A 27,242-nucleotide genomic window follows, 5' to 3' on the forward strand; every position below is an offset into this window, starting at 1 on the left:
GCATGTTATGATACGCCAAGTGGTCTGTTAATGTATATGATTTGTGTGATGCCAAAGTTACAAAAGCCTATTTTTAAACACCTAGTTTGAAAGCAATGATTTTGCTCCCTGCATGGAGTACTTTGTAGTTTTATTATGAATGTGAAGTTGCTTCTGAAAGCAAATCAGCAAGTAAAATACGAAAGTTATACTGGAAAATGCTTTCAGTTCATAGGTTCATTTTCCACAATATTAAACTATATTTTCTGAATTATAACCTGGATTGGCTTGGTTAGAAAATGAATGGATGGATTTTCCTATTCTGCAGACAAGTTTTAAAAACAAATCAAAATCATACTTCTTCCTGAGGAAAAGATGATTTGTGGGAGGTATTTCTAGCCATTTTCTCCAGTGTTTCTTTCTTGTTTTTTTCTTGTTCTTGGTTTTCAAGTTCTTCCTTGAACTAGAGAAAAAAAAGAGATCTCTCTCAAATTATTCAGAAGCAGTCTATTATTTCTGTGATACACGATCTAGGAGTGGATGCCTCCAAAAATAAGTTGCCTTAAAAATAAGTCATAAGCTTTAAATAATTTTTACTATTCAATTCAATTCAAGGTGCTTTATTAGCATGACCGATGGGTACAATCAGTGTTGCAAAAGCAAATAAAATAATGAAATTCACATGAAACAAAACAAAAATAAAAGTAATATAAAATCTACAGACATATAACAGACATTTACAACAAAGACATATTATAAAATATTGACATATATTGTAGACAGAAGGAGCATTATTGAGACGTACAGTCTAGATTAGAGTCTATGTTATCTAGACACACAGTAGATAAATAAAAAAGTTAGGTAATCTGTGTGTGAATGTCACATAAAGGTTCAACATGATGAAAATATAACAATAAAACAAGTATTTAACAGCACTATGTCAAAATATAATATTTTCTGTGCCTTCTCCTCCATACCTTTCTCCCCCTGTTTTCTTCCTCCTATTTCTCCTTTCTCCTCTCTCCCTGCATACTGTTACTGTGGCTGTTGAATCCTTTATTATGGGTTTTAATCATTAATTATGAAGTTAATTAACCAGAGTTAACCACTAGGAACTCCCTTTGATCATTTACTGTAGGTGTACGTGCCTCTTAAACCACCTGCAGCTAAGTGAACAACTCCAATGATACCCATAGTTTTAATCTTTCTGACTAAGGGCTTGAAAGTTGGAATTAAAGAATCAAAGTGTGAACTGCAAACGTAGCTAAACTTTGATATCATTTGCTCTTGACAATGGTAATATATCCACTGCTTTCATAAATTACTTTTATAAAGTGATTCTATTGAATGGTCAGATAATATTGTCATATATTTTGTTTGGGCATGTTGTTAACACAAATATGTTCATAATACATTAGAATGTTTTTTTTTTCAGCAAATCAAAATCTTCTACAGCCATACTCCAAATTGTGGGATTCTATGTCCATTTACCTCCAGTCTTCATGAGATCTCAGTCCTTGTGAAGCTACTGAATGCCCTCTATGTATTTACAGCAGCATTTCTTACCTCAGGAAACACCTTTGGAGTCCTGTAAAATGTATACTGTATAGTACTGACTACTCTGTACAACGCTTGTTTTTGCAGTAAAATATATATATATTTTTTAATTTGTCCCTATTTCATCAATGGTATGATGAAATATGGGGAACATTATATATTCCTCCATTAAGGGTATGACATGCTAAAACAAAACCAGGCCACAGACTGCAAATAGACATTATTTATGTATAGTGTGCCATTGTTAAGTTCATGTACTCTACGTCTTTTACACCACAATATTTTAAAGATACATTTCTTCAGGGGTTTTGGGGCAGGAATCTGGTGAATGGATATTATTCTAAAAGAAGGTAACTACAAATTGTGTAATTTTAAAGCGATGATTTCCAGGTTAGTCTGTGATTTCCAGATACACATAATAGAAATAACAGCTGTAGCATGTATTTTAAAATTACATTAACTGGAGGCATACGCAGCTACATGGCTGGTGCCTATGTTGACAAGTTGTGTCAACATCTCTGGTGTTTCCAACATACTGGGAACAAAAGACAATCAACCCCGAGATTTCTTGGAGTAGCTGTACAGAAAAGGAAACACCAACTATATGAATTATGAACTGTATGAATCACAGCCACATATCCCAAGTTTATCTGTGACACTTTCACGCTTTCATTCTTAAAACAGCTGCATTTGTAACCGGCTGAATGAAGAGAAATGTTTTCAGCTTCCAGGTTCAAGCATACAGAATGTAATGAGGACATGCAGGAACTGCACGAGCATTCGGATTCACAGAAGTTTGGCCTCTCTGTTACACCCAGACAGGGAGCAGCTCGCAGCCCTCTGCTACAGGAGACCAGGACATTCCCAAAGTGCTCAATCAGGCGGCTGATCCAGCAATCAACCGCCCTGATTAATCAACCTATTTAAAGTTCAAGTGTCCAGTGGACCAGCGCTTCGACATTGAGCTTCCCTGAGCACTGTGTTCGCCTTACGTCTGCTTAGTAATTTCATCCTCAAAGCACTGATCCAATGGAAAAAGTTTCCTCTTCAGGCTACTCTGGGATGCCTTTATTCAACTGACTCTGCTGCCTGCTACTCTGAGCAGCCTCTTCCCTGCTACCCTTCAGTGTCACTCTTCTGCTTCTTCTCATCTTCCCTCAGATACTCCAGCCCGTCTGCCATCACCTCTCCAGTCTGGCTTTTCTGTCGCACTGCTAACTCGACTTTCTGAGCCTCCTGAAGTTCTGCACTTTGACCTGTTTTGACCTGACAACTCGCCACGGCCTTGCTCTGCAGGCCCTGAACTGTGAAGACCTTTAGATAAAGTGGAATACTGGTCACTTACAACTTCTGGCAGTTTCCTCCATTCTTTGTCTTTCAAAGACTGGGAGCAATCCAAGGCACACTGAAAACAACAAAAAAAGTATGCAATCAGTTTTGGAAACATTCTCTGTGTCTACAAATTATACATTTGTTCTAAAGACAATAGTATAGAATTTTTTTTCAGTGTAGAAAATAAATCACATTACATGAGCTGATAATCCTCTTCAACAATATTCAAATTGCAGACATTCCATAGAATTCTCATTGAATTTTTAGAAGACATTGCCTGAAATCTTTAAATGGTATACAGTACTGTAACAAGAAAATCAGAGGCAATAAACCTTCAATTAAATCTTCTTAAGGAATATCTTTCAAGAAAAGAATGTTTTGTGTTTTGCAAAATATTTAGTGTACTGAATACACATCAATAGAAATGTGCTGATTGCACTGCACTGTTGTCCCATCCAGGGTGTATCCTGACTGCACAGGATTAAGGAGTTAGATGGCAGGAATGTCATGATACGCATAAATTCTACCATTCATCAGTACGACAATGATGAATGATGAATGATCACTGCTGGGACAGTTAAACATGGTTTTAATGCCCCTTCCATGAACTATTTCTCATCTATAAAACACAATAAAACTCTGGAGAGAGGGAGTTAGCCCAGATATTGACAAGATTCAGTCCTGTCTATACCAAGAAGGTTAAGTAGCATAAATTGGCAGATTATATAAAACACAAAGTACTCTATTTTAGTTGCAGATTTACAACATGGTGGGGTATTTTAATCATATGCCCACCTCTCAGCACTCACTGCTGCCAGTGTGTTATAGACAGATGAGACATAGATAAACCTCAACCAAAGTGATGGCGAGGTGAAAGTGTGCAGAAAGGAATGAACTGCAGATGATCCAAAGCACCACTTCATCTATGATCCATGGTGGAGGTAGTGTCAGGGCTTGGGCATGCATGGTTAACTCTAGAACTGGTCCACTCCTCTTTATTGATGGTTGTAGCAACAAAATGACTTCAGAATTGTACAGAAGCATCTTGTCTACCTATGTAAAAGAAAATGCCTCCAGACTCATTGGCTGGCTGTTCATCATGCAGCAAGACAATGACCCAACAGAATCAAGCAGTTTATTAGGGGAAAAAGGTGGAAGGTCTTAGCCTGGCCAGGCCAATCTCCTGATCTACATCCAGTCGAGCAGTATTTCACTTGCCGAAGAGGAGAGTGAAGTCCGAAACCTCCCAAATCAAACAGTAACTGAAAACAGCTGTAGAAAAGGCTTGGGAAAGCATCTCATATGACCAAAACAAGAGTTTTACATTTCTTTAATTTACTTTGTTAATTTGTCCCAATATTATGCTCACCTAAAATTGGGGGAAGGAAAACAAAAAGTGGTATTATTCTAAGACACAATAGGTTTATTCCATGCTGAAAAGAGAAGAAAGAAAACACACCTTTTCGGCCGTGGAGCCTTCTTCAGGTGTGAAGAAGCAGCCTACGCATGCTGACGCAGCTACCCACCTGAACTACCTCAACCTACATCTGCTGTGACCCACTATGCCTTCCTCCAAATCTTTTTCTAGATCTCTTTGTCATTCCTTCTCTTCACTGGAACCATGACTTTTTTTTTTTAACAAACATTTCTTTGAAAAAATGAAACGTTTCCCTTGGTCAGAGATTAAATAAAACCTCACTCGCACCAAACAAATTTATATTTCTAAATATCACAACATGATCGAATTTAAGTCATTTTAATAACAATGAATAGTCACCTATGCGTTACAAAATAAACCTTTATATTGATTTGAATCGCGTTTTGATTTAAATCGTAAACGCGTGTTTAAATATATGTGTTTAAAGGCGATATATAAAAGCGCTGATTCTTATGGAATGTGTTCCTCCGGGGATTCAAAAATGTTTTTATATTTTTTTTAATCGGGTATCTAAGGGAATAACAGTATAACGCTGTTCATGCACAAACAGTGGCATGTTACATTATTAATTTGGGTGTCTCCTCTTGCCAGAAAGCACTAAATTGCATTTTGAGCGCGGTTTTTGACTTTTTTTAAATTGCAACCCATAAATAAGGCTGATTGCAAAAATGCACTTGGAATCTGTCCAAGCCCTACTCTGTCAGGCATTTTCTTTTACTGTAACGGACGCAAAAACTCCCTTGCTTTAAACAGAGCGTTTCATAATTTCCAACACCGAAAATTATTTAAACTGCGACACTTATCATCCAACCAGAGCTTGAAATATCACAAGGATCCCCAAGAGCACAGCAAAGACTGTATTAAAAGTATACTAGTGACAAACTAGTATAATTTAGATCTTTTTTTCTGAACCGGGGAAAATCTGATCATGTTTCTCTATAACAATAATAAAAAACATTATTTTACATATCACCTTTATGTGATATCACCTTAAGGACAGCACATACAAGGGTTAATTGCACAATGAACCGCTCCAAGAAATTTAAAATAGTCTTCTTTAGGTGTGAGGGTAGGAGTGGATTGCAACAGGCATAATCAGCAAACCAGGAAAACAAAGAACAGGACAGGTGAGACGTGTATCCAGAAAGCGAGTGATCAGAAAAAGGAAATGGTGTTACGCCCAGGTTTTTGACACAGTTGTTTTAACTTGCTAATGCATCAGACACATTTCCTGGCGTATTGTGTTTTAAATAAAATAAGAGTGTCTTTCCCTGGTATTAGCTCATCGGTATGGTGTAAGTTTTATCTGTAGCATACCATACAGTATATAGGTACAGAATTCAAGCTGCACCACTGTATCGCTTTGGTAAGGAGACGGACAATGGCCAAAATCAGGAAGACTCTCTCACACCAAATAATGAAGATGAAAAGAAATGGGAAGTCAACACAGGACATTGTACAGCATTTGGCTTCAATGGACATCTTTGTTTCTGAAAGCACAGTGAGACGACATTATAAAGGGGAGAGGAGGCAAAGAGAATCTAAACCGAGGACAATTCAAAGGTAAATAAATTTCTAAAAATACTTTTCTTGCATGTAAATACAACTATGCACATTATTTTTAAAACTAACTGTTGATCTCTTTTTTTTCAAGTCCTATTGTGCGAGCTATCGACAAACTGACCGATGAAAATGATGAGCTACCGGTGATGCAAGTCCAAAGACGGCTATGGGCTGACCTCGGTGCGAATATTAGCCCGACATCGATAAGAAGAGTGCGCAGGAGGCTTGGATGGAGATACAGAAAAACCAACACATGCCCCATGATAAGGCTAAAAAACAAAGAGGAAAGACTCAAACAAGCGCTCCAATGGATTGAACAGGGGGAGGCATTTCAGGATGTACTTTTCACCGATGAAACAACAGTGGCTCTGGAACAGTTTTCAACAATGGCATTTTGCAAAAAGGGGACATATGTGGACAAGCCAAAGCCCAAACATCCACTGAAGGTTCACGTCTGGGGGGGTATATCTAGAAGAGGCCCGGGACCACTTCTTATTTTCAAAGGAATTATGGACCGTGAATTCTTCGAGGAAGTCGTGGTCACACAGCATGCCGCCCCATATATCAGGGAGCAGTTTGGATCAAGGCACCGTCTCTTTCAAGACAACGATCCGAAACACACAGCAGCAAGGGTGAGGCTTATAGCAGAAGGAGTGAACTGGGTGAAAACTCCAGCCGAATCCCCAGATCTAAATCCGATAGAGATGGTTTGGCATTCGTTGAAAGACTACGTTAGGAAAACTGCTAAGCCCGTCACAAAGCAGGAACTGATCGATGCGATCTATAAATTCTGGGAGGAAGAACTGACCGAACAAAATTGTAACAATTTTATTAACAGGCTGTTTCGTGTTCTTCCTAGGATTGTTGACCGGGGCGGGGGACATTCGGGAATGTGAGTCTGAGAAAGACAGTCTAACGTTTGTGGACAGTCTGTCCACAAACAAAACATTCCTGTTAGACAAGAGGAATGTAAAAAAAACAATTACTTTTTGTCAATGAAAACCTGAGTGTGTGTCTCTCTCTGCTGGATGTCTCTCTCTCTTTCTGCTGAATGAATAAAAGCATTTTATTAAAAACGCATTTGCGTTTGTCTGGTATTTACTTTGGTCCCTTTTAACTGTTTTTCCATCTACTTTATTGCTTTGAGATGCCACTTTTAAAGGTGATATGTAAAATAAAGTTTTTTATTATTGTTATAGAGAAACATGATCAGATTTTCCCTGGTTCAGAAAAAAAGATCTAAAGTGCTACACCTAACTTTCTTCATTCGATGTATTTAAAGCAGTGAATTAAAATCTGTAATCTTTCCACTTGTACTGTATGTCATCGGAAAATACAAGAAGTTTCTGCTTTGTGTAAGGATGGTATCAAAAAGTAATCTAAGTGGTGAGAAAGCTGTGCTCAATGTATTTAAGGGACTTAAAAGTAAAAGGAGATGCTTCATATTGCTTGACTAATTTTAAAAACTAAGTTATAAATGCAGACGCTCCCTCGGTGCCGCGCCGGGTGTAAATATCTAAATATACATTCGTCCCGGGCAGAGGCCGAAGAGCGCCCGGCTGGGGTGCGCGGGGAAGGGCAGGACAGGAGTGAAAGTGGTCAGGGTGGGGTTTAGGAAGGCGTACAGTCTGGGCACGTATAGATTACACTTTTCTAAAACGTATTTGAAAAATAAAAACGATTACAATCTAATCCTTCCACGTTTGATCCCAAAATCCCAAGAAAAATAAATCTAAACGGGGAGAAAGCTATGCTGAAAGTTTATTAAGATACTTAGAAGACAAAGATACTGTATCAATTTATGTTGCATTTGTCTGATTATGATTAAAAAAACACATATAATTAAACACGCGTTTGCGATTTAAATCAAAACACGATTTAAATCAATATAAATGTTTATATTGTAACGCATACTGTCCAGCCTCCATTTCTCTATAAAAATTTACTCTATTACAAATTTACAATTTGTTGATAATAGAAATGTTAGGTTCTCTAAAGCTTTGTGATAGTTGACCCACCCAGGCAGCAAAAGATCAGCTGCACTGGTAAGATGCGACACCGAAGATATGATTAATAACCTTTTAAATCTGAAGGGAGATCTGAAGGGATCCCCCGCAACCCCCCCCCACACACACACAATAGAAGCAGGAAGCAGAAGCAGGGACCGTTGTCAGAAGGGAAGAAGGTGCCTATTCATTGTTATCAAAAATGACTTAGATTCGATCATGTTGTGATATTTTGAAATATAAAAGTCAATTGATTGTCCATAATATTGCTATTCTATTTTTTCGAAGAAATGTTTGTTAAAAGAAAATTCACAGCACCAGCTGGATTTGAACACACAACCTGTGAGTTGGTAATCAGGCACGTAGACCAGTGGGCTACAAGGGAAGTCGCTTGAAGAGAGAGGCGAAACAGCCCTACACAGCCTTGTTGCAGTACACGAATATAATCATATCGTTATTAATTTCTTTAGATACGCAATTCCATATTATATTAGCAGAAAAGCTTAAAACTACCACTTTTTCACACGCTATTTCACATGTTAGTTAAATACTTCGATGCTTAAAATGTTTAGGGAGAAATGGAATACCGGTGTATATTTTTTCTTTAAAGTACCGATTCCTGGAATCTGACTGGCTGACACCCTTCTGAAGTGGTTCCATAATATCTGGTATACGGAAAAGAAAGCGTTGATAAAAAAGCCTGGATTCTCATGTATCTGATACAAGTATCTTTTAATACAGTCTCTGCTGTGCTCTTGAGGATCCTTGTGATATTTTGAGCTCTAGTTGAATGATAAGTGTCGCATTTTAAATAATTTTCGTAGTTAGAAATTATGAAACGCTCTGTTAAAAGCAAGGGAGTTTTTATGTCCGTTGAAGTAAAAGAAAATGCCTGACAAAGTAAGGCTTGGACAGATTCCAAGTGCTTGTACAAATGTGCTAAAGAAATTATACTTTGAGTATACAGCTTGTCCAAAGTCATTCATTATTAATACTATTAGTAATATCTTCGGTAAAGGCTTTGATCCACAAATATTTCTGATAAAGGTAGGTTGTGTACTTTTGTCCAACTGAGCAATCTTGCTTTCATAAAATATACCAACATTTTAATGACTGATGATTCACATGCTGTAATACACAGTTCAAATTTAAAAGCTCAAATGCTGTACATGAGAGGTTAAGCTTTATTGGCTTCCCCTGGCGGTTTTACAAGGTGATGCCGGATACTTTCCGGCATGACGTCAAATGACGCGATTAACCCCGTGATACTGCGTGATACTGCGACACGTCCACCGGGGTATACCGCGAAATACCCCACCCATTTTGAATGGCTGCATTTGTAACTCTCTTGCTGGCCAATGAGGCACAACAGAGGATTTCTGATTCCTGGGTTAGCCTGTTTTCTTCTGGTTGATCAGGATGTAGACCTCTAAGATGCTGTGTTTCTAAATAGGATAACTTGAATGTTTTTTGCTGTGTTGTGTGCTGTTTAGTTTGTGTTAGTGTTATTGTTTATACAAATTTGTTTATCCTAGTTTGCAGTCTTTCCCTGATTAGCTCACTTGAAGCAAGTTGCAATGGCTAAAAAGCCATTGTGATGAAGCAAGTACTACTAAACATCAACATGTTTAAATCATTAGGTCAGCTGTCTTAGAACTTCAATATTTAGCAGTGACCGGATCATCATAATGAGAGAGATCATTAATCTAGCTTTCATGGGGATGGGACATAGGATTAAGTACTGTAGATCTCAATTCAGGATAAATAGGACACACAGTAAACAGGGAGATGGTAGATGATCTCACAGGAGAGAGGAAAGAAGACTGGAGACAGGAGTAGATCATGAGAGAGATACCTTCCTCATACACACTAAGAAACCTCATTCTGTCAAGGTAACGTGAGCACTATGTGAGGAATATATTCAGAAGAAAGACAACACATTTATCTATACAAGATGGGTTGAATGACCTTTCCTTGTTTCCTAATTAACTCAGCCTTAATTACTTACCTGTGGTAGGTACACTTCTTTGTTATTTACTGCATATTCATCGAAACTGTCGCTAGTCAACGAAAGCATACGATTCAGAAAAAAACTTTTACCTTTTCCTGAAAAACAGAAAACAGACTTTAAAACCCTAACCACGCCATAACAATAACTAAAATATTTTTTCAAGAGTATAATTATGGACAAGTGGGCAATGAGTATGAAATTAAAATATAACCATAATGCAGACATGCAAGTGTTAGAAAATACCACCAGCATAAAACAATGGCAAACGCATGATTGCAGTGTAATCCCTCCTCTTAAGGGCGCTCCGGCTCTTTCACATTTTAGTTGATTTTGCGCACCTGCCTCCTATCCAGCCCCTCCTTATTTAAGCCAGACGCTCACTATTCTGGGCTCAGTATTGGGAGATGGACGTCTGGATGCCCGCCTACCAGAGGGTCCTGGATAGACCCGACGGCATCGGGTTCACCACAGCGTCCTGGCCTTCTGGGTCCGGGGCTTGGAGAGCGTGGCCTCGTTAACCCACTTTTATTCCCAGTCTCTTCACTGGATCCGGGTTTTTACACCTTGTCTTGTGTCTGTCTTGGATGGATCACCCGGCTCTGGGCTTTTGGACCTCTCCCTGGATTACCCCCTGGACTCCTCTGGACTTGTTCACCCTGGCCACGCCCCCCCAAGCACCAGCGCATGGTCGCCACGCCCCCCTGTTTGTCAACCAGCCCAGTTCCTCATCGTCTCCTCCCCATGTCCGTTTCCACTTACTTCCGGATTCTACCGTCTGCACAGGGTCCTGACCAATGCGTCGCTACAGTGAAGAACACTAGATAATGTGATAACGGATTGGGTCAGATTTTATTTGATAACCATACTGAAAAAAGTTGGCATTTACGGAAAATACCAGGTACATTGATTTGTCAGGGGAGGATTTCAGTTAACTGCAATTGGTTTCAAAGTTAAATATTAGCTGTGGAAGAGAATTTGGAATATTTGACAGACTTCTGAAAAAGAAGAGACAAAGCAAAATTTGACTTCAGTGCCTCACCTGGCACATCACAAACTTTCAGAGTTAGAAAAGAATATTTTCCTTTTGAAATTAATCAAGCATGAGCACACAGTGATACAGTGAGTCTGATGATAACACAGAGGATGAGTTGTGAAAATGAACAACAAAACAGAAAGGAATTAATATGCCCATATAACTTTAGGCTCATGAAGCAACACCTGAGGTAGACTCTAAAGCTTTAGTCAAGGTTTTGTGTAGAACAACCAGATGAACATGCTTGTGGCTCAGGAGCTAAGAAGTAGTTCCAAGTGTTATGATCTGGGTAGTGTACAGTCAAAAACTCCATTTCAATGACAGATAGCAAACTGACCACCTAATACTGCACTGGCTAAGTCCTCACTTCTTTCCCTTCATCTGACAGCAATGGGACAGAATCCCAAAAGAACTATGAAAAATGTGCATCCAGGTAAAGTTTTCTTTTGGTTTCTTTTAGTTATAGGTCGTTAGGTACCTATAGGTAGTTTTAGTTATTTAGTTTTAATTATAGGTAATATTTGTTATTTCATGCACAATATGTACTGTATAGTGCATTACTATACATAAGATATCAAATGTCTCTTTAAGTTTTAGCATAGAACACAAAATATCAATTCATTTAGAAGAAAGAATAATAATAAGAAGAACAACAACAACAACAATATAAGAACACTGTTGTGACCGGTGTCCTGTGGCATCTCTCGGCCAGCAGTTGCTCCAAGAAACCATTGTATCTGCCCAAACTGGATCATCTTCTGGTCCTAATAAACAATGTTTTCAATTATAAGATTTACTGGCCATATACAATTTATTGTATTTGGAACCTCTCTTTTCACATACTGTACCCCAAACTTGCTCTCCATGAGACACACACAGACATGGAGAGAGAGCCTGGGGTCAGAGCACAGGGTCAGCCATTGTACAGCGCCCCTGGAGCAGTTGGGGTTAAGGGCCTTGCTCAGGGACCCAACAGAGTAGGATTCCTCTGCCGGCTGCTGGACTTGAACTGGCAACCTTCCAACCACAGGCACAGATCCTGAGCCACAGAGCCACCACACAGCCCCAGTTATTTTATTGCTGGATCTCTATCTAAGGCGGAGGCACCACTTTAATGTAAAAGGAACCCTTAATCTTGCAATTGAATGTTTTTTTACCATTTTGCGATAAAATTGACACTTTTGTTCTCGACTCCGACTCCATACTGAGTTCTTCCATTTTCTCTGCAGCATCTCTTAAGTTCATAAAATCCTCAAGGTCTGGTGTCAGCTTTAAAGCTTTTTTTCTTAGTTCTTCCTGCAGCCAGCATAGAACAAACTTTGCAAATTCTGAATCTAAAACACAAAAACATCATACATTCAAGAAGTAAACTACAATCATTGAAATTCTTTCTTTTATTTGCCCACTGATAACAGGTCCCATTGCTACACAAACACAATATAATGTTTAAAAATAAAAGTTGGGAGCAATTTGATTTCTTAAATACCAAGTAATAAATAGAATGTAAACCACTTTTTATTTTCTTAATAAAAATAAGGTATTTTTATAATCGCATACAAACTAAATACTAAAAATATGGCCCAATGTGTTACTTCACAGGACACAAAACAAATCAAAACACTCTGCTTGGTATACAAATTGGTATTCAATTAGTTGTTAAAGCAGCAGTCTCAAACTAGAAAGCAGGTATAAAGACTCTGGCTTCACTGTTTATCAGCAGGACTGGAACTTGCATCAAAATGGATGGGAGACCTCCAGAGAAAAACGAAGGTTGCTGCTGGAAGAGGTGTTAGTGGGGCCAGCAGGGGGTGCTCACCCTGCGGTCTGTGTGGGTCCTAATGCCCCAGTTTAGTGACAGGGAGACTATGCTGTAAACAGGTGCCGTCCTTCGGATGAGATGTAAAACTGAGGTCCTGACTCTCTGCTGTCATTAAAAATCCCAGGGCTCATCTTGAAGGGAGTAGGGGTGTTACCCTGGTGTCCTGGCCAAATTTCCCATTGGCCCTTACCAATCATGGTCTCCTAATAATCCCCATCTATGAATTGGCTTTATTACTCTGCTCTCCTCCCCACTGAGAGCTTGTGTGTGGAGAGTGTACTGGCGCACTATGGCTGCTGTCACATTATCCAGGTGGGGCTGCACACTGGTGGTGGTGGAGGGGATCCTCAGTAAGCGTTTTGAGTGGAGTGTCCGGAAAAGCGCTATAATAAGTGTATTATTATTATAAAATACATATGGTCCTGGCATCAAAAGAATCATAGTTTTTCTCTGTCAATGTCATCAATAATGGGCAAGGTAATCCTACACAATATTTATTAACAAACAGCAGGATGTTAGATCCAAACAACAAATCCACCCTCTGCCTTCAAGGAGCAATGTCATGTATTTACTATTACTGCAAACCATAGTGTAAATGGACAGCAATCTCTCCCACTGTACACTCCCAGAGAAAATGGTGAACTCTTGTTTGTCACTCCACTGTGACAGACATGGTACATAAAATGCACTCTACAGCCTAAGGCCTTGATCCAGTTCCTACCCCACTGGGGTGTAGAAGTTTTTCAGCTGTTGGATCCCATGTCCCAACAGTAATCACTGGATCATTGTGTTTGGTTTCTGTGCCATCTTCCCTCAAATATGCTGCAATTACTGTACCCCTGTGCTAAAAACATATTGGAAGCCTACAGTATTGCTAGTTTCAAACCATCACTTCCTAGCCAAAGTTCCAGTGGTGAAAAGATCTCAAATACAAAATGCTTTAAGGAGAAGAAAAGTTCTTCACATATTTCAGACTTCACACAGCTCCTTGGTGCTGAAGCCTGCTCCCTTAACCTCTGATTGTTATCAGAGTAACAAAAATCAACTTTTGTTAAGAAAGTTCCACTTTCCCTTATGCTGCACTGAATCTTTTGAGAGTGATAAGGACAATATAATTTTTTAATGTAGTCAATGCTATAAAAATGTCATAATATAGCAGCATCTACAGTACTATTGCAAACTTACTGAACTCTTCTCCATATTGTAATCTGTGTATCTTGATCTGCATTTCTTCATAACAACTTTGTAAAGACCTCCCATTTTCTTACATATAATTTGAGCAGGTATTAATAAAAGGGGTATAGTGAAAAATACTGTACCTTGGAGAAGTGGTTCCGGTGCATTTTTTATTTTCTCATCTAGCACTTTGACCACAAGATTTGCTTTTACTGGTAGTAAATCTTGGAGTCTGGATTTGAGGGATGTCCTAAATTCTTCCAATTGGTCAGATGTGAGAGGTGGATCTGCATTCACTTTCACAATTGTACTTCCTGGTATACACTTGGTTTTGAGTCCAGCACCTTTTGCAAGCTCATTAATTACATTCATAAATTCTGAAACTAACAAAAATAAAAAAAAGTTACATCAAACACATTGAAGAATTTAAGTTCTAAACAGCTACGATAGTATCAGTGAGCAATTTCATGATTTCATTATTTTTTTAATGTCTTTTGCACATAAAAGTGTTCAGTTTAAAAAGATTAAAATATTTATAAAATGTGCATACACAATTTGTAATTCAACAAAATGGACAAACCTGGACAATGGTTACTCATTCTGCAAGCACTATATATAAAATGAAGTTTATTATTTAATTTTAGGAAGAATGGGATTTAATGCAATGCAATTAATTGTCCAGCAGATGTGACATGGTTATATATAGTCATACATTTGTGAATGAAACAACCTAGTATATTTGATATTTCAACACACACACACAAAAATAAAAATATTTGAAAAGGAAAATAATCCTGTATTTTATACCACAGTAGACACATGATTCCTTACCTTTTAACTCTCTAAGCATCATAATGCTTGCACCAGAACACACCACCACCTTAACAATGTCTCCAATGGTACGCATAAAACCATCAGATATTCTTAAACTGAAATCTCTGTAATGCATTTCCGATCCTTCTCCTTTATCATCATTGCTTTTGGTTTTAGTCTTTTTTGAAGGTGGTGCAGATAAATCTTCAGACATTTCCCTTAAAAGAGATACATGTTTAAATTAAGACATTAACCTGACAAAATCTTTATGCTTCCTCAAAAGGAGGCACCCAAGGGAAGATAATTTTTTACAAAGCACTTTTAAAATAACTCCTCTAAGGCTCAGCCGTCTTAAATTCCAGTCCAAGTCAAATCCTTTTCTGAAAAATGTATCATGAAATCTTTTAAAAGATTCAAAGCAATTGATAGGGATTAAAAACATGTTTGTGGATTGTTGAGGTACAGGTAAGTTACAGTATAGTTTCAGCTACTGGACTGAAGATTGTGACTATTATTAATATGAACTAATCTTCTAACAACACATTCATGGTAAAACATATGTTCTAATGTCAGTTGGAGGTGGACATTCCCTTAGTTTTTAGGCATATCCACTGACACTACAACACACAGAGTCCCAAACACACTGATCTGTTACAGTTCTGTATTTCATAATTGATGTATTCAAAATGGCCCTAATGTAAAATATATCTGCATCTTATTTCTGTGTTCGACTGTGTTTTCGGCACTGGTGAATGAATGCAGACATTAGAAAAATGGTTCACTTTGGTATAATGAGAAAATAAAAGGCATTATCCAAAAATAAAAAAACCAACTATGCAGGGGATATCCTGATGTTTTTTGGACTTAATATGTAACTGAAAGACACAATATTCTTCACTGAGCTTTCTTGTTTTATTTTGCCTTTTATACTATTAATTATCAGGAAACTAAATACAGGCGTTAGGTCAATTTGTTGGCATTATTATGTGTTTAATTTTTTTGTGTAGTGCCTGTTATTAAATATAAACAATCTGTGGAGAAATACATTATTATACTTAATGAATAACAATTCAAAGTACTGATCAAGAAACAGGATACAAATATCTTGTATTCTGTCACATTTTGCATTTTCTGACATCCAGTCTATTTTTTTCCAATTTTAAACCTTTTTTTACACTTGAAATATGTTTATGGAAGGGTGAAGTTTTGAAGTTATTTTTTTCTAAAACTGACCAAGCTTTTTTTTTTAAAAAAAAATATTTTAAAGCTTTTTTAAAAAAATATTTTTTAAATGCACTAAACAAAGACTAAATCCTGCAGATTCCTGATTTTCATGAAGAGATAAGTGAGACACCTGGGAAGTGAGATATAATTTTTGTATTTTTGTAAACTATGCAGTCTAGTGGCTTGGAGTTGGCTTTGCGCCCAAAATATATAAATGTGTTGCCTGGCCTTGGTCGGTAAGATAAAGGGCATGTATGAGGCAAGCTGGCTGTGTGCCCAGAACATACTGTATGAAAGGAACTAACTTTTGTCTAGTCTGCAACTTAGATATGATTAATAACAATACTGGCATGTGTTGTTGTCTTATCATTCGTTTAGAATGTGTCGTGGTAACTTGTTTGTTTCGCGGTATAAAAGACCATCTTTAGTGGTTGCAAGCCGTTCTTCCATTTGCATATGAAACAAAGAGACTTCTACCACACAGACACCTGAACTTTGTCATTTGTATAACACAACAGTAATGACACTGTTTATGTGGAATAGTTATTGAAATGTTATGTTTGGCTGTAGCCCAGTTACAGTAAAGCCTCAATATTCACTATATTTTCTTTTTCTATTTCTATTTGTAGTTCATGCAACAGGCCACATTTTTTAACACTTGTGGACCACAATTGCCTATTGGTTGGCTTCACAGTAGTAAAGTAAATTTGGGCGTATGCATTTCATCGATCTACTTCACCCGACCTGCATCAGTCTCAGTAGTAAAGGCTGGTTAACAAAGGGGTTCTGATGGAGCGCATCGTCGGTTTTGCTTTATTCAGTTTCCATCAGGAAGCATTAGATGTGTGTTGTATGGAGACCTGTTATCAAAATAATGCTTGTATATAACTTACTGTTGTAAACAAACAAGAGCTGTTAACAAAAAACAAAAAACAAAAAACTTAAAAGTTTTTTAAGAAAGAGAATTAGACAAATTGCAGAAGTGGGAGTGAGGTGGTTGAGAGGGAAGGAACTGAATCTACTTAAATTACTTTCTGCAAATTTCGAGGCTTCACTGTACCTCTACAAAAAGATGTGCTTATGGGCAATATCAGTAGCGATGTTTAGTCACAGTGGTTTTACATGCCCTGTCTAGGGCTGTTCTCAGATATCTAAAGGTAACAAAATCTTTACTTCAGGATCCCAAATGTCTTGTAAAAGCCTTGTGATCACAAGAGCCTGATTAAAGGAGGCCTGGGCTTCAGGATCTGCAGGAGCAACTTCTATCGCCAAGAAGAACAACCCACACAGTTGTTAAACTGACCTAAACCACAGGTGAATGAAACAAAATATAAGTGCAACAGACTGCACTTTAAATCAATGATTTCTTTTGCTTAACACATTGCTCAGTTCGCAATGTGGACTCTCGAAATATCCAAAGTCATATTTGAATATTTGAGCGTCATATACAGTGGACTCCATAATTATTGGGCACCTCTTGATAGATATGAAGAAAAGAAGTATAAAACAAATCATGAGTTCATAAAGCACTGAAATATATTTCCAACATAAGGAATTATTTATCCTGAATGAATGATTCAATGGAATCAACCAAGACAAAAATAAACGAAATAATTATAACGATTAACGATTATTGACTCCCCCTGTTTTTAGTACTTGGTGGAGCCTCCCTTGGCAAGGATAACGGCAGTTAGTCTTTTCTTGTAATGCTTCATCAGGCTGGTGAACACACTGGGAGATCCTAGACTATTCCTCCATGCAGACCCTTCCCAGATCCCGGAGGTGTGTAGGTGTGCGCTTGTGGACAACCCTCTTCAGCCCAGACCACAGGCTTTCAATAGCACTCAAGTCAGGAGACTGAGACAGCCATGGCAAAATGCTAATTGTTTTTTCTATCAACCATTTCTTTGTTGATTTTGAAGTGTGTTTAAGATCATTGTCATGTTCAGTCCGACCAGAAATATATCTAAAAAAATGTTTTATTATTGTAGCTTGTTGCGAACGTGATATGTTTTTTTCAGGTTTTCATCTGTATTAAAACAACCGGTATTCCAGCAACACATAATTAGGAATCGATTTCACTTTAGATTTTGATTTATGGGAAAATATATTTCACACATACTGTACTTTAAAACCAAACTGTGGCTTTAAAATGAGATGGTGTCATAGTATATATACAGGATATTTATACAGTATGCCATTCATTGTTCGCTGTTGTTCCAAAATATCTGTGGACATGACTTCATGGGATTTGCATGTGTCGCACATTGATGAATGTTTACATATTTGGTTCACGTGCTCGAAGAGTTGTTTTTAAAACTTCAGTACACACTGTGAAGGAAACAGCCCATACCATCTCACAGTAAAAATGGAGTTGGACTGCCCTTAATCGCCCAAACAATGAACTGTTGACTGCAGTGTTTGTGCTGCCAGTAACTGATCTTTCAATCTTTCAATCTACTAATGTAAAAAAAGACTTCTATTTGTGTTTTTCTTTCCTTTTTCAACAAGGAACTGAAGCCAAATAATTATAAATAATTGTTTACATAATTATAAAAATAATTACATTATAAAATAATGATAAAAAACTACTAACATATTTATATGCTATAATTATAGCAACTACTAAGAAGAAAGACCAGTACAAAACATATCTAAAAAAATAAAATTGAAATTTTATCATTTAAAAATGTACATGGTGGCATTAAAATGTGTATTTAAAACTAAATTTTGTATACACATAAAAAACTAAATTGTGATTTCTGTTTAAGGGCATCTTTAAATTTTTCTCTTTCCAAGATTGCTCTTCTTAGAGACTGCTGTTCTGGAGGTTAATTCATTATTACTTTATTATTAATCTTATTTTTTTTTTACTTGTAACATAATATAAAATATATTTCTTTTTGATATAGAAACAGTTGGGAAAAAATCCTGATAATCATAGAATCCTTTAACAAGTTCAAAAGCTTGTTTCAATTCTACATAATTGCTTTAATTAAGTTTGGATCTCAAGCAAAACTAAGAAACCAATAAGAAGTAATCCAGTAATCCAACAAATCTTTCAAATCATTTAGATCCTATCTACACTTTACATGTAGCTGCAGTGTATTGTAGTCCTAAAAAAGTCAAACTCAATTTTTGTTCTAATATACTGTACATAAATTGTTACTTACGGTCTTGAGTGTTCTTGGAGGCTTTTCACAAACAGAAAGTCTTTAGAAATGTTAATAAAGGTCGAACAACGCCCGGAAGTTGGTGATTTTAAATTCACACTCTGATGCCTGCTATTATTTTTTCAAAAGGCTCTTCACTCTACTCCCAGTAAAAAAAACAATACGCAGCTTTATAACTTATGGGTACAACTGTAACTTACTTCAGACTAATATTTATTTAGTAAAATGGCTGTTCGTGGCCAAGTTACTGATTTTAACAACAGAGAAAGACAACACAGCCTGCACTGCAAATCTATGCAGCAGAAGTTTCTAGAACAGGAAATTAAGGTTTATCTATGTGTTGTGTTTCAGTTTCTATATTACAATAGTCCACCTCCTTTTAAATGCAGTTGGCACTATTTGCGCTATTTGCATCTTTCCTAGATCATTGTTTAATAAAGTCTATCCGTTGCTCCACTGATATGGGATGGTTTTCATCATTATTAAAAAAATACTATACTTTTATCTAGACTTTTGTCACATAAAGTACTAGACTTTTATGACGTAAAATGTGATATAAAATGTATAACTGGCACAGAACAGTCATTTCTGAGTAGATTTGCTAACAAATAACAGTAAAACGCTCTCCCAGAACTGATAAGAATGATCACATCTTGTTTCTCTCAAAATTCCACACACAATAGCCGCATTGCTAACTAGATGGTAACGAGTGAATAGTTGTGCATGTGTTTCACATTATCAATATAGGTACAATAAGAGATGGAACAAAAGGAACAGCCAGTACTTTAAAAGACGGGTACTGGCTTGTACAGGCTGGGAGCACTCCTGCCTGTGGTTCTGTGATTTCCTTCTCAAACCAAGTGTAATAGGCTTTCAGGTCCTCCGGTAGAGAGAAATCTCTATCAGTGGCTGGAACACTGGTTTGTTACAGACAGTTCAGGTCCACATCAGCTAAAACACCAGCCCTGTACAGTGGTCCAGGTAAGAAGCCCCTGTATCAGATCGAGTTTGGAGAAGACCATCTAACACTGAAAAGAGGAAATGATTTAGAAGCAAAAAAACAGTTTCATTAAACAGCATATGAAAATAAAAGTATTTGGGGCTAAAAGGGACTGAATAAACCCCCTACCTGAAAGTATATTTCATACCGGGTGCGTGCTCCAATTCTTTGAGATTCCTGTTGTGTGCACTGAGAATCAGAAAATGAAGGAAGAAATTCTCCTCACTGCTGTCTTCAGTTTGATTCATCTTTGATTCTATCCTGACCGCTTGCCTCCGAAACAGTCGTTCAATTCAGGAGTTCTAACTGAACTGGGAAACTAGGCTGGCTGGCAAGCTTTGTAGCCTAGTGAACTACAGTATAATGGAATAGACCAGTGACTTGAATGCAAACATACAGTACTGCAGGCAATATGATTGTAAATATCTTTACTAAAAACAGATGCAAAACACTTTTGCAGATTCCCATTTGCAGATGTGACAAGGTCCCAAGCATACTTCTTCCAGCTCCAGACCTAAACATGAAATCGAGGCAGAAGCAATTCATTGAGAGAGGTGTAAAGCCAAGATGGTGTGGTTCTGGACTCTACGTCCTAGAAATCATGTTTTCCTCAGTCTTGTGACTATTAACTGTAAAAAGCAAAGAGGAATTGACTGCATACTTTTTTGAAGAACAAGCTCATGGACTGCTATTTTTTTGTGCTGGGGTGTTGATTTAAAAAAAGGGGAAAGGGAACACAGCAGCTAGAAAACAGGCTGGCTACAGCCACATTGAGTATATAGTGTAGCAGACCTGGGGAGGTTCAAGGAATTGTTTTTAGATTGATCCTGGCGAAATGGACAGACCCACATATTGTAGCTGTAAGTTAAAAATAAGTGCTCTTTGTTTACACTGAATGGAAAATATTTTAAAAAGCATAGAAAATAGCATCTCTTCTTTTAATCTCTCCCAGTGTTTCATCAGATTCCTTTCTAGACAACCAGGATCCGACACAGATTTTTCCAAACCGAAAAGCCAGCATATTCTAGTTTGCTCAGACCAACACTCCCACTCCCCCTCGCACGGCCATGTCCCAGGTGTCACACTGCGCCTGAGCCCCTGCTCCAGGTCCACCCCTCTGTGACGCAACGCCAGTGTGATCTCAGGAGTGCGAGCATTCTGGGTCCGGCTCAAGATGGCGGTCCAGCAGGTGGTAGGGTTTAGTGGCTGTGGAGAAAAACATGAGTATTTCATGCCTCGAATGTCTTTTTCATCACTTTTGTAAACTACAAAAGCTACATGTGTGATTCTAGTTTGCTTTTATTGCAATATACGTTATCAGTTACGTATGGAAGCCCGTTTCCGCCAGGAAGTAAAAAAAACGCGCTCTGGTATCTCGCAATTGTGACTTAGTATCTCAGAATTCTGACTTGGTATCTCAGAATTGCGACTTAAAAACTCAGAATTACGACTTTATATCTCGCAATTGCGACTTCGAAATAGCCCACATTTCATTGTCTGTCCTTTTGTTATTGTAACGGATTCGGGTTCTAGGGCTTGTGCCCTCGCCGTTCCCACCCTAGTTCGTGCCTCGCTGCCTTGGCTCGAGCCTGGGTCTAGCCAGCTGAGCTAAAGAAGACCTTCTTTTTAAGTAAAAAAGGACATACAATGGAAATATGTAAAAAGTATAAGTTTCAGCTTTTATAACTATGAATTCCTCTGGATGTGAAGTGTCTATTTCTGTATCTTTTTTTCATGTTCTGTCTCCGTTTTTGTATTTCTGGTGTTTAAATAAAAACTTTTTTAAAAAGCCCACTGTCCACTATTCCATCCGGGTACTATGGAAGCCTCACTGGAAATGGGATTCCATAAAAGCTAGTGTAATTAATTAGATTTTTATCAGGGCACTGTACAAGACAAGTCTTCAGGCCTATAGATCCTATGATCCTGTACGATTTATGAATATAGTGTAACGGAACGGCCGACATACAGCTTGTACGATCCGGTTGCAGTGTGGCGACGGCACCGCCCTCCCCTGTGCATAACAGTGATGCTGGCCACCAGGGCTAAAGAAAGTCTTCTTTAGCTCAGCTGGCAAGACCCAGGTTCGAGCCAAGGCAGTGAGGCACGAAGTAGGGTGGGAGCGGCGAGGGCACAAGCCCTGGAACCCGAATCCGTTACAATAACAAGAGGACAGACAATAAAATATGGGCTATTTCGAAGTCGCAAATGTGAGATACTAAGTCGCAATTGCGAGATACCATAGCACGTTTTTTTTTACTCCCTGGCGGAAACGGGCTTCCATAGGTACGTTCTAAGTTTGCAAGTTTTAAAATAGGAGCAGTTCTGTGAAAAGAAAAGAAAGTGCTGCATCAGCAAAAGAGAAGAGTCAGATTCCTCAGGCGCTCGTGTACAGTGCTACACGAACTTCGAGTGCAACTAGAGAACAGACTGGAATTACTGCGGCAGAAGTGCAGGTGAGAAGGGAGATGCGAGTGCTGCGGGTGCAACTGGAGTCTCCGCCCGTCACACCTGTGAGGACTCCAGCGGCCAAGAGAGGGAAACGCGACCTGGCGCTGGAAGACGAGCAGGCAGACGTTTTTTGGCACGATAACAAGGACTAGAAAGAAATGATAAGGGACAATGCTGTGAGAATTGAGACTTTTTAAAGAAATCTGTGGATTTTTTGGGTTTAAAGAGGCCGGTGACTTAAAAGACAAAGTAAAGGCTCTTAGACAGATAAATGCAGAGCAAGAAACAAAAATTAATGCTCTTGAACAAAGAGTCAGTGAAGCTGAAAGACACTGACATAAAGGTAACGTAAAGCTGTATGGAGTTCCAGAGCAACAAAATGAAATGCTAAAGTTAAGGACATTTGTAAAGCAGTGCTGCCGGTCCAGGAGGAGGATTTCATCTATTGACAGTGTTCAACGCGTCCGGAGAGCCAACATGTCTGGACTTGCAAAGCCCAGAGCAACCATTATACGATTCATCAGAACGACGATGAGGGACATGCTGTGGTGAGCAGCCAGAGGGAACAAGTTTCTGAAAGCCACAAATCTGAGGTTTGCAGAGCATCTGTCCGCCGCCGACAGTGACACCAGGAAGCAGCTGTGGCCCCAGATTGAAGCCGCGCGAAGGGAAGGCAGGAGCGAGGAAGGAGATCCGCGGCCAGTGACTGTCCAGCACAGGAGATCTCACTGTAGCTTTGTAGTCACTTTTAAGGGTTGTTATTATCCGGGTTTGAAAACTCGCAGTTAGTTTGGGAGTTTTTTTTTCAAGAGTTTTTTCTGTGCTGTTTATGTCTTTTTCTCTATTAATGCCAAAGGTATTCGGAATAGAGTTAAAAGAAAGGTGATTTTTCTGTTTCGTAAAAAGAAGAGACTTTCATTTTCATTTCATTTCATTTCAGACTTTCATTTTTTTCAAGAAACTCAAGTCAATCTAATTTTCAGTTTTGGAAGAGTCAATGTGGAGATGACATCTGGATTTTTAGTGGTACTAATCACTCAACTGGTGTTGCCATCTTAAAGGGAATGTAAAGGGGAAAATTCTTTATTATAACGGACATCACTCTGGGTGGTGGATATTATTAGTAGTTGAGAAAAAGCAATATGTAATTGTTAATGTATATGCTACCACTAGCAAATCACAAAATGAACTTTTTTTTTCAAGAGTTAGAGATGAAAATAAAACAGGTCTTAGATTTTCTGAAGCAAGGATAATGTTGGGAGGAGATTTTAATACTGTGCCTAATGAGTCCTTCGATAGATGGCCCCTAAGGGTTAATAGTAGTTTGGAGTCAGTGGAATTGGAAATCTTATGTGTGGGTTTGGGGGTAATTGATATTTGGAGATGTCTGAAACCCAGGAGTAAGTGGTGTAATCGTGATTTTTCACAACAATCCAGAATTGATCTGTGGTTGATTTAGAAATAATTAGAAAGTCTACCTATTGATGTATTGACTGATCACAAGGGGATCTTTTTATCGGTTTGTATGTCTGGCCCTTTGAAACCTAAAAACTCAAATTATTGGAAGTTTCATAAGAATCTCTTGGATGATGAACAATTTGTTAAGGATGCTACTTCAATTATTAGAAAGAGTTATGACGAAGCTTCACGGTATAAATCATTTTCTAAGAATTGGGAATTTATTAAGTTCAAAATAAGACAACTTGCAATTAAAAGAAGTAAAGGTTTAGCTAATTCTAAAAGAATTAAAGAAGATACTATTATTTAAGATATAGTTGATCTCACTTTAACTACAAATTATAATCAGGAATTAAAGGATAAATTAATTTTGCTTCAGTTGCAGTTAGACCAGATTTATGAAGAGAAAGCAAGAGATGTGTTTGTAAGATTGAAACGAAAATGGCTGGAAGAAGGAGAAAAAAAATTCTAAATACTTTTATAATGTAGAAAAAAAGAAATCTGAGTTTAATTCGATTAACAAAATAAATATTAATGGTGCTATTTCAGATAATCCTAGAGAAATAGCCTCTTATGAGCCTCACACCTGAAGAAGGCTCCACGGCCAAAACGTTGTGTTTTCTTTCTTCTTTTTTTCAGCATGGAATAAACCTATTACTTGTTCTTTGCAGCCTACGCATGCTGATAAAGCTACCCACCTGATGATACTAATATATTTCTTAATGATAGTAGAAAGTTAGCTAAGACAATAGAAGACATACAGTAGGTACATTTTCTTTGGTGTCAGGATTATATCTAAATTTTAATAAATGTGAATTATTCTCCCTTAAGGACTCGGAGTTAATTGTTGCTGACACTATACCTGTAAAAAAGTGGTGACTTACTTGAGGATTATAATTTTGAACCTAAGACAAATACTTTATAACTTAATTTGGAAAAACAAACCCCATTATATAAGAAAGTCTCTTCAAACTCAACCTAGGAATCACAGTGGATTGAATGTCTTGGATTTGTATACTGCTAATATTATCTTTAAAAGCAATTGGATTAGAAATGATACTATAAACACAAATATTATATGGAATTTGATTTGGTTTTTCAATATATAGGTGATCTCGAATTTTTGTTAAAATGTAATTTTGATATTAATATAATTCCTCTTAAATTGTCGAATTTTCATAAACAAGTTTTGTTATGTTGGAATTTAATATATAAGCATAACTTTTCACCACATACTGTACATATTATATTTGTAATAATAAAGATACAAGGTATATTTTTTCTGACTTGGTATGATAACAAAATCTGGCTAGTGGCCCAATTGTTAAATGAAGAGGGAAGATCGTTCGCATATACAGAATTTTTGGAAAAAGTTAAAGATTCCCATCACTCTCTATGAATATGCAATAGTCTTTGATGCTATTCCTGAGAAAGTGGTGAGGCTGTTTAGAGCTAGTTTCGGCCATGCTAATAGAGTATCTTCTGATTTCTCTGATAATTTATTTTTGAATGCAGTAGATATAAAAGATACAAAATGCAATAATCATTATATTAGGAACTTGTGCAATTCATATTTTATACCTTCTTGTATCTCCTTTTGGAATACTATGTTTAGGAAAATAAATTGGAAATTAGTTTGGACAATTGCTGATAGATACTGTCTACAAATAAAGTTAAAGAAATTTCATTAACTATGAACATTCAGATTGTTCATAGATTTTATCCTGTTAAATTGACACTTTCTAGAGTTAAACATGAACAAGATGACATGCATATTTTGTAATAATGAGAAGGAATCTTGGTTACATTTGTTTAACTGTATATATACTGTATACGAAACTGTTTTGGATAGATTTGCTAAATGTTATTGTTACAAATTCAAAGGTAACTGTTGAATTGAAAGATTTTGATATTATTTCATATTTTGTTAGATCTGATTTGGATAAAGGATATGTTTTTATTGTTATCTGTTAATTATTTGGGCTAAATACTTCATCCACAAATGTAAATGGTCCAATACCACTCCCTCTATTCATGTTTTTAAAGTTGAATTCCTTTTTTATTTAAATTCTATTAGATATTTACAGAATCAAAAAGCAAGACACAATGGAAATATGTAAAAAGTATAATTTTTAGCTTTTACAATTGGGAATTCCTCTGGCTGTGAAGTGTCTATTTTAATATTCTGTCTCCTGTTTTATATTTCTGGTGTTTAAATAAAAAGTTATTTAAAATAAAGAGGATTCGGGTGCGCTGTTGCAAACGGGGGGATGGGACACCTCGCGTGACGTCACAGCGCTGCCTGCTGTTCGTGCTTGTCTTCCAGGGCATGTCGGCAGGTCGTTTTTAAACGACTTTGTTTTTCATTCTCCGCTCGCAGTTCGAGGGGATTGAATTTCATCTTGTCTATGCCTTCACAAAAGTAGTGACGAATCGTGTTCATGCATAGTGAGCAGTCTCGAATCCAAACATCGAAGTAAACTAGGGAAAACTTGACAATACCACCGTTTATTCACAGCTCTGTACTACTGAATGTATTTCCCCCGTACGAAAGTGACAGTACGAAGAACATAACACGTTCATTCAAAGTAAGCTAAATAAGGTAAAACTAAAAGCTTTGTAATATTAAATACGTGTACTATTAAATATTCCGTGTACAAAATACCCCGGAGGTAAAGAATATTCACCAGTCAAAATAGGGAGCCGAAATAAGAGCTTTTTTTCAAGACTGGAATACACATACACTGCAGTCCGTAAGTATGCGGACAGTGACACGGTTTGTGTTGCTGTGGCTCTATACTCCGGCACATACAGATGTAACCACCCTCCGATTAAAGCTGACATTCTTCATAGTGCTTGTTCCCTTTCAAATCCAACCTGCTGGAGTACAGAGCCAAAACAACTGCACTGCAGTATGAATCTGTAGGAGGCTAATGAAGTTATTTTGACCAACGCCTGAATGTTTTATTCTCCTTCTCCTCGCTTTGATGGGCTGGACCGTGAGACGTCACCGTTCAGCGAGCAGTCCACTGCTGCGAGCTCGCTGAGCCCCAGTTCTCAAGTTCTCTCTTCCCCTTCTTGACACGCTTCCGAAATCCGTCAGGGAGACGGGCACACGCTGACGTTAAATTTACTGAACGAGTGAATCCAAATGGAAGACGTTCAGAAAGGAATTTAAGTTTTAGTATGACATTCTCTGGTGCTGTTGG

General features: G+C 37.6%; 1 protein-coding gene across 3 annotated transcripts in view; it reads right to left on the minus strand.

The window, feature by feature from the left end:
- Positions 1–19,530, minus strand: part of LOC107075942 (uncharacterized) — an 84,893-nt gene extending 65,363 nt beyond the window's left edge. Inside the window, exons 1-7 of one of the 3 annotated variants that reach the window (XM_069179678.1) lie at positions 19,125–19,530; positions 14,746–14,945; positions 14,058–14,297; positions 12,077–12,253; positions 9,884–9,981; positions 2,882–2,941; positions 338–442 (exon numbers count right to left, since the gene is read on the minus strand). In XM_069179678.1, the coding sequence (XP_069035779.1) occupies positions 338–442; positions 2,882–2,941; positions 9,884–9,981; positions 12,077–12,253; positions 14,058–14,297; positions 14,746–14,941 (876 nt within the window). In that variant the 5' untranslated portion in view covers positions 14,942–14,945; positions 19,125–19,530. The remainder of the gene's footprint in view (positions 1–337; positions 443–2,881; positions 2,942–9,883; positions 9,982–12,076; positions 12,254–14,057; positions 14,298–14,745; positions 14,946–19,124) is intronic. The other 2 variants (XM_069179679.1, XM_069179676.1) reach the window with 2 other exon arrangements.
- Positions 19,531–27,242: the final 7,712 nt, after the last annotated feature.

Source organism: Lepisosteus oculatus, chromosome 16, assembly GCF_040954835.1.
Source record: "Lepisosteus oculatus isolate fLepOcu1 chromosome 16, fLepOcu1.hap2, whole genome shotgun sequence".
NCBI lineage: Eukaryota > Metazoa > Chordata > Actinopteri > Semionotiformes > Lepisosteidae > Lepisosteus > Lepisosteus oculatus.